The 12,179-nt window shown below is 33.8% G+C and overlaps 1 protein-coding gene across 11 annotated transcripts in view; it reads right to left on the bottom strand.

The window, feature by feature from the left end:
• Positions 1-12,179, bottom strand: part of Sh (Potassium voltage-gated channel protein Shaker) — a 519,456-nt gene that overhangs the window by 84,417 nt on the left and 422,860 nt on the right. The window contains exon 2 of one of the 11 annotated variants that reach the window (XM_076135280.1): positions 5,884-6,367. The exons of the other annotated variants lie outside the window; for them this stretch is intronic. Coding sequence (XP_075991395.1) covers positions 5,884-5,993 — 110 coding nt within the window. The 5' untranslated portion in view covers positions 5,994-6,367. The remainder of the gene's footprint in view (positions 1-5,883; positions 6,368-12,179) is intronic. 11 annotated transcript variants of the gene reach the window in all.

The following is a 12,179-nucleotide window of genomic DNA, read 5'->3' as shown; positions in this document are numbered from 1 at the left end:
CTCTCTCCATAATGTTCAACTTACATAAGCTGAAAGTGTCTCTGGGGGTGAAATTGGCGGTATTCAATAAAGAGCTCGGAGTGGGGATGCGTGGACTGAGTTTTAACAATTAATTGGCTCTTTAGCGCCCGGCATCGGCATATTTTAACTTTTTTATTACTGATATTGTCGAATAAAATGCCGCAGCACAGAATTTTTGTACTTTTTAATTATCATTCCGAAAACATTTGGTAAAATTTTAAGAGTTAAAACTACTGGATAATTTTGTTCGCAAAAGCAAAATTATTATTTCTCTAAAAGTGCCATTGTGTCTTCTATTACCAATTACATATTCAAGTATATTTTACTTGCTTATGAGATTTATATATAGTATTTGCTACCAGAGCTCATTAGAGTACTAAATTAAAATAAAACAGTTATTCAAAACTAGAACGATAAAGCTTCAATAGAAAATAAAAACTTAATCCTAATAGCAATTTAATTAATTTTAAACTTCTCACTTATCCCAACATCTGCCCACCCACTAAAATAAGTAGTCAAAACTATATCGTCCTCATTTTACTCGACGTAAAAGGTTTCATCTAAAAATACTCGCCAAGTTCAAGTGTATATAACCTCGAAATCCTTCGACTATCTCTCTCACTCCCTCTGTTATTGTACAAGAGAGAGTGAGACAATAGATTTTATTGAGAATCAATTTTAGCGAGGGCTACCTCTGGAGGCCTGAACGCTTTTTGACTTTATTCAGGCTTTAGTTTGACTTTGACTGTAAGTGATCAGTGGTAAGCAAGTCTTGACGCGGTTTGTATTTAGATTGGTTAACATAACATAACAAGGTTTTCGAAAATTATTAAAGGTTTGCGCCTTAATGGCTTGATACAACAATGGCAAAGAGTATCAGCTTCCATTATTGGACTTGACGTCATTGGTTCGATTCCCAAACAGGTCAAATATTTTTTAGACACGCATTTTACTGTCTATTTTAATGTGATTTTGGTATTTCAAGAATATCTAAGGGCTAGAAAATATCTATATATTTAAAGCTTACAATGGTTTGTACTGCTTATATAACTTTGATATTAGGTCAGAACTAAATCACAGGAAAGAGGAAGAATATCAGTGGGATTAATTATATTTTTTATGGGCAGTGTTTTTACGAGGTATTCTTGTTTATATTTGGGCTTGTTTGTGAATTTTACAAGTTAAGTGTAATGTTTCAGCGCTGGCTCTCGTGTCGTGTGGAATTGTTTTTTATGTTCTCTGTTATTTATCTGTTTTGTTATATAACTGACTATTATTAAATTCGCAATGTGGGAAAATACCTCTTTAAAGTCATACTAAATAACCGTATAGTTATTGAGGAAGGTTTCTATTTATTCTATGGAAGAAGCCAATATTATTTATATTTGTGTGTAAAAAACAATATGCATATTTTCTTAACCTATTAAAAATAAGCCGATATACGATAACATGCACGTTTACACTTATAATTAAGCCGATTAATTTAATATAAAAAATATTTGAAACTGTATATAATATACTTGAAATGGACTGCTGTATATAACGTCTAATTCCTATGAAATCACACACAGAGGAAAGTTACAAGCCGGAAACATTTAATAACGACAATATTTTCATCCCATTGACAAATCAATTTCATTTAGATACCTTCATAACAATGTACGTAACACAGTTGCTATTCTAGCCTACGGCTATATATGTATAAGGGGTCATCTAAGCGCGGAGAGGAGTAATCGTAGGCCAGCGCCACATTCATTACCGGGGCTTCCCTTGACCTTGAGTTACGTAAGCCGGCGCTAGTGCCGCCTAGCGACGCCGATGTGCAACTATCGCGCTATTTTTAGACCTATATTTTTATTGTTTTTTTTGTACATTTTCATGCTTAGTAGTGATTGGGTAATATACTTGTTTTTGTGTGTACGTAAAAATAAATGAACGATTCGAATGTGTTACATGAATAACCTAGCAAAATGTAAAAGTTAGTCTTTGGATAGAGTTTTTGAATTATGGGAAAATCAACCAGTAATACATGTTTTTTGAATAGTAAATAATGTTTATATAACAGCGAAAAAATATACAATAGAGAGCACGGTCCATTGCTCTTAATAAAAAGAATATTTGCAGAAAAAATATCGTGACACAAAAAATAATACGACAAATGGTCCAATTTATAGTTCTTTCTTTGCCTTTTTCCCTTAACTAACCAATCAGGCAGTAGAACAATACATAGCATTAGACTTTCAAATTATATAAGTACCCCATACATTCCCAATATACTTCAATTACATAACGTATGTAACGACTAATTTGAAATGAGACTCGTTACAAGCGCGAGGTAGGCCGTCTTAGGATGGTGGTTACTAATGAGACTAATTACTGATTTTACTTATGACTCTTATTACCAATTATACGGTTTGGGAAGCTTGGTGTCTTTAAATGCGTGTTGGCTTTAGCTTGGTTTGGGTATTACATAATATATTTTCAGCTTCGGATTATTAGGTATCTATTTATCCCAGCTTTCTTTTAACAGAAGCCTATGAAAGGCGAAATCATTTTCTAAGCATATTAAAATGTAAAGGTGTAAGATAAAAATACAGAATCTGAGATTTTTGGTCGGTAAGGTTTGAGTTTAATAACAGTCACTATTCTAAATATCTGTGTTATTATTCAATTGTTTAGATAATTGAAGCTAAACAATCTAGAATAGCTAAAATGAACCATGTCAAAACAAAATAGACCAGCCACGCTGATTCGTGCTTATGTCTGTAATCACAAAGACTAGAATAGTATAGCTATATAAAACATCAGTTAGCATTGCATACAGCCAGTTGCCAAGGCTACTGTGGTGTGTGAACATGTAACCCACTAACGCCCCCTAGCGGACGGATTAGGAAGCTGCGTGACCGGCAGCTGACCGGTCCCATGTCCGGTCGTAGCGGTTAGGTCATTCAATTAAATATGGCTTGGATATCTGTCTTGCTCTAAAATGAGGTAGTTAAAGATAGTTTCTTAAATTAATAAAAACTTCAAAATATTCCTGCTCTTTTTAACCGACTTTAAACAAGGAGGAAACTCAGAATTCGACTGTTTTTTTTTTAGTATTTATGTGTCTATTAGTTGTCTGGTTACGATATAACTGGCAAGCTCTACTTAGTATAGGAATCGGTGACTGTGCGGAAATTATCTAAGTATATTTATTTACATTCCCTTAGTAGCACCTGTAGTACAATTGAAATTCACCCCTGAAGAAATTGTATCAGAGATACGAAATAACGTAAAGCTTTAAACACGGAGGAAGCCCAACAGTTATTTGCCTAACTAGAGATTCAAACCTGAGAGTTACTGTGCAGTTTTTATTACTTGTAACTTAGTACTCAAACGTAACTGGGTGTTGTAAATAGACGTGTAACATAGTTTTATAATTATAGAACCCCTGTATAGGGGAGCAAATCACCCCTTTTACTATAATTCTATAAAAAGATTCTATTAATATCAAAGGAATGTGTGTCAGTGTGTTAGAATTAACTATTCCGCTTACTCTTGTTAATAAAAGGTAAAAAGTTTGTTAGGAGAGTTACAGACAGTACCAATAGCTAAAATAAGTTAGATGTGGTCAGAAAATTACCTTATTTTCGGAAGAATTCAAAAGTAAACTAAGCCTACCTACCTTAGCGTCAGATTCACAGTATCTACATATGTGTTAGATAGCTTATCTGCTAGATAAAGTGACACTAAATGTATGAAAATATCAGCCACAAATCCATCTGATAAGATAATCTGCTACTTATCCATGAGTTGTAAAATCTGGTCTAAGAAACTGATAAGTCAAAATACAAACGACCACCATTTTGTAAAAAAGAATAGTGTTCCTTTGGTAACCTTAATTCTAAGCTCAATCATATTATCTCACAGACGATTTTTTGCTTCATATAATAAAATGTTTGATTTAATAAGCAATTAAACTATTTTAGTTCCGCTATCTAATACTAGATGGCGTTGTCCACTATGTTAATTATATGCAAACGAAGGCGCTGCGGGCCTCACAGTTTTTAATATAAGTATGTGTGTGCGTATGTGTCCCTGTGTTAGTATATGTTTGTGTCTGTGTGTTAGTATGTGTTTGTGTGTGTGTGTGTGTGTGTGTATGTGTGTATGTTTGTGTGTATGTGTGTGTGTGTGTGTTTTGTTATGTTAATTAAGTACGCACACATGTGTGTAGTGCCTTGACCCATATGGATTTACATAGGCACATTTACATGAAAACAATTAAGACTTGTTTAATAGTAAGAAGCCTGGGTGCATAAATAATAATATTTGTGTGATAAGTACTAAAAATATTTAAAAATAGAGAAGTCTCGTGTGTATGTCAATTTAATACCTATTGTCTTTAAAATGGATTTGAAAAATATTTATATGATAGTCAGAAGGTGAAGGTATTTGTCCTTCTATTAAAGAAAACGAATAACGTCTTACAAAAAACATTTGTGTAAAATAACGAAACGAAATTAATCTGCTATCTGTTTATTAAAGCCATAACTTTATTTCATAACTACAATTCTATTAAGCTATAACGTCACTCATAACCTGTTATTTAGCAGCTAAATAGCAGCTTTAAAATACGTTACGGCACTAAGTAAAGTTATTACCAGCATATTTTCATAAGAACAGTCGCTATATTACTACTCTGATGCAACTTTAATATGTGATAAACTTAAACGCGAGTTAAGTTAAATTTAAACTGTTATAACGGTTATAGCAATAACGTTGTGTTACCGTTATTTTAGATTAGATATAACATGTTATTATGCTGTTCTTTCATCTTGCTTTCTAGCTAATAACAATATGGGTTAGATAACTCAAAGAGCTAGTTTAATATGTTTTCATTTTTCAGTATGAGATAGTATTTTTACAGCTAGAAATTCTGTAAGTGAATTTTATGTATCCTGTATTACAGCTAGAAGGTTAATAAGGCTTCCGTATTTTATTGCTGTAAATAAATTAAATATTTTTTGAGATATGAATTGTAAATGTTCCCGCAAAATAAAACCAAACTGATATCTGATTTAATGGAAACTTTCTCTAACCCAACAGATTTTTTTTAATTTAATGTCTTAGACCTTAAATAATCTACGCAACTGAATCCATTTACTATTCATATTCAGCGCTTATATAAAAATGTACATATAATAACGAACTCATGCACAGTCCTAATTTTCAAACCGATATAAATTCCTATTCATTAAAAACTCTTATCTCACACAAGAATACCTATCAAAATATTCTTCAATTGACGCTCGACGTTATAAATTATACACAAGTCTAAGTAAATACAACAAAAGGCTACATTTAAAAGCAAATGACCAGTAAATTCAGTGCTCAATGTTCATTGTTTTGTAGCGGAACACTTTGTTTCAATAGTAGGCAATCAAGTTAAGCACGGTAAGTAATTACCTTAGTTTATTTCGTCGGCATTCAATCGATACTCATGCGATCTTCTCACCTCGAAATTATAAGTTTATGTTTGTTAACCTATATGTTTCTATACGTTGTTACATGTCTAGTAATATGACTGTGTGTTGGATAAACATAGTGTGTTGTGTAGACAAAATCTTGTCAAAGGAATCACTGTGATAGTATTTTTGGTCGGAAAATTCGATCTGGTGTGACCACTTTCGCCCCAAAAATATTCACATAGAAGTACACTCTGGGACCCTAAAGTTCTCCAGTTTATAGTTCCTGAAAATCTTATACTAATCGCTGCAAAATCGACAGAAAAACACTAGACAATATAACCTCGATACAAAGATGTCTATAAATTCTGCCCCCTCTGCAAATTTCTTAAACTACGTGGGTGTTACTTACGCCTCTGTGTTGTCATCTCTGGACTCTGAGCGCTCGGCGTTGGCCTGTCCTCGGCGGTGCCGCGCTCGCTGCTCGTCGCCCAGCCCGTAGAGGCCGGCCACAGCCGCCATCTCGCCCTCGCGCAGCTGTGCTTCGCCACGCTCTGCTCCACCACGCTCACATAGTCAATAGCCACGGCGAGCGACTCGAGCTCATAGCGCGCAACCCTCAAACTCTCATCACAACCTAGTCCACACAGCTCAGCGCAGCTCGGCTGACACTCCACTACGTATTATCTAATTAAACTTCTACGAGAAAAATTTGGACGCATAATTTGGTACAGTACATAAATTTTTCCTTCTAATTTTATTTAATCACAATTTTTATTATTGTATCTCGTCATAAGTCGGTACTTGTAGCTAGGCTACATTTGATTTTGTTATTATTTATTTTGCCCTTTAGAGTCGGTGTGTTGAGTCGGATATATAAGTGCGATTTGCTGCATCTGTTGATGGAGAATTCGTTTATTTTGACGTCGGTTTTTCGTTATCTTCGTTACCGTAAAATGCGAGTGCTGTTGTTGGTATACTACACAATACGATCTTGGAGGATCACAAACGAACGAATTGTTTGAACAGCATGTTACTAGTTCCGTATTTAGTACATAATTATAGTTACACCTTATCTATTGAACGTAGATATACTTTAGGTGCATGTAAAATGAAATGTAGGTATATGTAGGCTGTGAGATATTAATTATGATATTTCAATTTCAAAGACAGTACTCGACGTACTCGTAGCTAAATAGAAATTAGAAGCAAAGTATAAAACGAACATAAGTAGAGAAACATATAAACATTTTCCTCTACGTAATACGCAAATCATTTCAAACGGATATCTTTGAAGTGTAGTTGAATTTGAAATCGAAGTAATATGTTTTATTAGATCTGCATGTGTAATGTATAATGATACGGTATCGAGGAAGCGATATCGACGGCTGATCAACGGTAATATGCGTAATGTAATGAAATATGTGAACGTGGGACGATTTAGGAACATGATACGAAGATTGATATTTGTGATTATTTTTAAGACAAAGGAAGGAATAGACTCTTATTTTTTAGTACAGCATGTTTATTATACAATGAAGAAAAATCTAATAACCATAAAAAACGCTAAAATAGTTTGTTTTTCTTTTTATCACTGAGACCCGACTAAAATAGTTGTAAGTATTTGCTTGTTGTGAAGGTAAGGTATCTGGTATTCTAGTACTAGTAGTCAATAGGTATTGTAGGCTACAAGCTTAAGTCATGTATCATAAAAATGAGTAGAGTAAGTTCTATTGCAATTACAAAATAAATAAAATCTATTATCCCAATGGTAGGTTAGGATCTTCTCAGGGTTTAGACCTTACGTTCACGACGTCTGTCAAGTCCGGATTGGATTAAAATAGTGAATATCATTATTTCTATGACGCCCCAAAAATTTATACCATGAATACCTATCATAAACTCAAAAATAAGTAATTTTTATTAATTTACAAGCCCTCCCTGGCTTTGCTTAGCTTTAAAGATCTAAGCATACATACAGGAATAGGGACAGACGTGGAAAGCGACTTTGTTTATGTTATTTCATAATTTGTGATTTCTAAAAATATATAACTCACAAACTGTATATTTGTAAACACTATAATTTGTGTTTAAAACTGTTGTTTTTCTTGTACAATGGTTATCGTCCATCAACCTGTGGAAGTCCCAACGATGAATGGATAAAGGCTATCGATCGGAGTTTGTTTAATGGCACTACATTAACCAACGTTTATTAGTGTGACACGTGGCGTACGGTGTTATGAGAATAACGGCCTTGTTCCGATATTAGATATGGTATTTTAGTCTTTATGTTACCAATGTTAGGGAATATTTAGGTGGTAGAATGAAGGATTACTATTCACATTAAGAAGAAGAAATTTTAAGTAACCATTAGATCAGCGAATCGGTTTGGTATTGAGAAATTTGAATATAATTCGAGAGATTCGTAACTGTAGCCAGTTATTTGAACATAAATGGGTGGTCAATAGTAGCTAGTATTACTCAATGACGCGGTTATAAATAGAAAAAAATGATTTGATAAGTTATGTAGTAACAAGGTCAGTTATGTCAATAAAAAATTTAGAACTGGTTGTATCTTTTTTTTAAATTTGCTGTATAATATTTTACATTATTTTATTTTATCCGGTCGGCAAAATATAAACACTGCCTACTTCTTCATCGTTCATCGTTCAAATGTTAACGAGTCTCTTAACCTGGCCAGTTAAATTTTATAGTAAATATAACTTGATCCAGTGGAGAGACGATTAATAGAATAACTGTAGGTCTATACAATATTTATATATAGACGCTACGGGCCCTGTTTAATTCTAGAGAAAAGGGCTGATGTATGGAGCTGGGGGTGAAACTGGACTGAAGTACACTGTGTTGTTCGATGTATTGTTTATTTATTAGCGCGAATTTAATGTTTTGTAAAATGTTTTGGAAGTTGCAAGACCTTATTTTTCAAACTTTTTAATACTACGTAATAGAGATACGTCAAATGTAGCGAGGAATTCGGACTTCATAAAGAAATAAAAAAAATATATTATCTTAATCATAAAATTGGTTGAAAGCGGCGTTACTTTTTTAAACACAAGGTAACAGTAATCAAGACTTAGTTCGTTCTAAACAATGTACTATTAAAAGGACTATAATCTTCTATTTTCAGTTTCATATTGTCTGAAATAGACATTGTATTTCGTCTTGTCTGATGCATCAATGAATCTGTGTGTAAAACGCGTGAAATTAAATCTTTTGTTCTTAGTTAAATTGCTTTCTTTTAATGTCTCGATATTAATATTTTCTTAGTACATTTGAAGGTTAGTTGAAACCTCTAAAGATATTTTTTAAAGACGCCTGTAGAGTATTATTGCTTAAGATGATAGTTTACTAAATAAATATTTCATTTATGTGCTTCTTCAGGATTAGGAGGAAATAGTTTAGTAAATTCAATCTTGTCACTTTATCTAGCACATAACTATCTGATACAAATTGATGAGCTTGATAACTGGCGATTGGTGTCTTCAAACACACACTATAATTTTTTTGTATGTATGACTTTATTCTATTGTAGCTAACTTATATTATCGTTTTTGATAAAGGTAATGCGATATCTTCATAAAAAGCTTTTCTCAAATGCATTAATGTGTATTAATTTGATTCATAATATTTTATCTGAATTACATTTGTAGAACAAATAGACAGAGCAAAGTTTCTCAGCGGGAATTTCACCTAGTTGTTTAAATTAACCCTGTATTTAACTTTTAATTATTACTTAAACTCTATTCTAGTTAAATACGAATAGACATTTGTTTTTTTGTTATCAAGCAAATGCACAATAGTTTTATAACTTGGAATACACCAGTTACAACAATAGTTAGGTTTCTTATTTGTTTATTTTTCTTATGAAGACAAGCCAGATAAGTGTCAAAGTTGGTCCTGGACCATTTTGATAATGAATAGTGTATTTTTTTTCTAATAATTGTTAGCCACCTGGCTTTTGACATGTATTATATATCAGCTGTTATAGTACGCTCTATTTACAAATTTTAATATTCTATCCCGAAGCTAGATTCTTCACCACTATTGACTACCGACAATCGGCTAGCTATTGAGAAATTTTGTACGAAAATCTGATCAGCGCCTCGAGCGGGCACCGTTGGAACTATTTTGGAAGTACATTTTAAATAATAAACTTTTGATACTCTACACTGCCGACTGTAAAGAATTGCACTATAGTAGTAGTGCGCTACAGTAGTATTTACAAATGTTCTAACCTGTAAATTGTCTTGGTAAAGTGTACATTTAGCTGCACATGAAATGTTAATTACTAAAGCCATTTTGACGAGCATCGATTTACACATAATTTATTCAATTATTGGTTATTAATTCCCACTATGTAAACATGAAACTGATCATACATTTTGCATGAAACATTGCATTAATTAAACTACAGGTTTCGTATACCGCCATTAATGAGTATTATTAATGTTGCTTAAATTATAAACCTTTTAATTAAAGTATCGAATAAATTGACAGTTATTTTATAACTTGATAAAAGTTAATCGTAATGTATTGGCCATTAGGTTTGTGTGTTCAAATATAGCAACTAGCGTGAATAAATACACATGACAAATAAAATAAATGCGGATGTCGGTGACGACGTTACGACGTTGGTATGGTTCTATTGCATTACTAGGAACCACCAGAATCAAGCGATTCTCTACAGTCGTAACTGTCGAGTGTAGAGGGTCTGATATTTAAACTATACTACAGAAATAGTTCCTGCGGCGCCCGCCAGAGGCGCTGATCAGTTTTTCATACAATATTTTTCGATAACTAGCTGATTGTTGACAGTCGATAGTGGACTTAGTGATGGAGAATTGCGTACCCCTCGAGTATGTTTCTTGTTTTTTTTTTGCATTCATAAGTTTTTTGTTAAGTGAAAATTATGTCTCAAGGTTAACAGACCATAAATTATGTGTCGATAAACCAACATCAGTATGCCGAAGCCATTTAAACAATAATTATTGAACTGAATAAATAATGCAAGTCACGTATTACATATTTCTGAATTATCAACCTTCGTAAGGCTGCCTTTTCACTAGCGATGAGCGAAATAGCAAAACAATAGCGAAGCGAGGTTAAGTTATCTGTAAAAATACTTGTATTTGAACAACAAGAACGATCACTTGATGAATTTTATCCCCCTTCCTTTAGAAAAGCCAATCTAGAGCCGCGTTTCCATCAAAGATGTGTGAAATAACTTAGCTAAGAAACGCTTTCAATACGATAAGCTAAAAGCCTTGTATGCAAGGTTTGTTGCTGGCGGAGGTCTGCTCATCCAGAGTTTTTTTTTTATCAGTTTCCTATTGGCTTATTCCTCGACATTGTTTAATATAGAATTCTTTTTTTATTTTAATTTATCGGGTGGTTAGTGGTCAACTGAATGTCAAAGAGGTTCAAGCCGCTGAAAGACCTTTGAAATAGCGTAACGTCTGTTATCTTCATGTAAAACGACTGGGACCTACTTTTAACGTGCCCTTCAAAGCACGGAGACGCTCATTTCAGATACCACTAAGCGGTCTTCCGTCTATGAAATGACTGCGCCAAGTGTTGCTTAACCCACAAATCGTTTACCAACCGGTGAGCGCGACTCTCTAACACCCGCTTTCTGAGGTACATTTAGCGTTTAGCGTTTAGCGCATTTAGCGGTACTTTATATGTATATTCAACAGCGTTTAAGATTATATAAATTTGCCAGTTTGTATAGATAAACTAGCGCTAAATGCGCCTCAGAAACCGAGCATAAGATGTTCTTTTACAGAGTTAAACTTTACAATATAGGTGAAATTTCTCGCTCAGTCCCGCTACCTCGCACATTTCTTATGTAAACGTGGCCTTATCCCGTAGTGTCGACTAATCTCGTTTGTGCGGTGTTCCTGAAGGCTCTGTGTGAAACGGTTCCCGCTTGTGTATAATAAATTAAAGTCCTCAGTTCGCTTGATAAATATAATTTGTGTTTGTTAGTTGGCAGGATTGTGCGCCGTATCGGTTTGTTTAAGCGATGCAGCTGTACCGTGTTTGAGTTCAGGTTTTTATTAACGCTAGTTTAGTACTTAGTGTCTTTTGTATACTTTACGAACGTTGTAAATAGTAGTTGTTTGTTTTTAATGAATTTGAATAAGGTGATACCTTTTAGGTACGTCAGTCAGTTTGGATCGGTAAGTATATATTTTTTTGTTTTTATCTTAAAACCAAAGTTGAAAACTATCTCGAAAATATTGTTTTCATTAAATATGCCAGTTTATCATTGCAGGTTTAATAAATTATACTTAGTGTCAGTATAAACCAGACCATTAAAGAGCCTTTACAAAACTTTCAAAAATATAAAACCTAGTACGAAGTTTTAGCGCTTAAACAAACTACCCACTCGCGGTGAAACTGGCCTGAACACTTTTAAAACTCTTTTTACTAGGGATTACGGTTCTCAAAACTTATTCCTCACGGCCTATTCATTGCTAGTATTGTGCAAACTCTCGTGTTGAAATTTGCATATTGTGCAGCAATGGAATACGTTGCACCTCGCAACGCTCATTAGGTGTATGTGCGGGCGGAGAGTGCAATAATCCGGCCCGCAAATCATGTTACTGTTCTGCGACCCGCTTTGTCTCTATCTGCTACGCTTATGACGCTTAATGTCGTTTCGCTTTTAACCCCCTTCGCTTT

The sequence above is a fragment of the Anticarsia gemmatalis genome, chromosome Z, assembly GCF_050436995.1.
Source record: "Anticarsia gemmatalis isolate Benzon Research Colony breed Stoneville strain chromosome Z, ilAntGemm2 primary, whole genome shotgun sequence".
NCBI classification, from domain to species: domain Eukaryota; kingdom Metazoa; phylum Arthropoda; class Insecta; order Lepidoptera; family Erebidae; genus Anticarsia; species Anticarsia gemmatalis.
The sequence above is the reverse complement of the archived record's forward strand: the minus strand, read 5'-3'. Positions and strand labels throughout refer to the sequence as shown.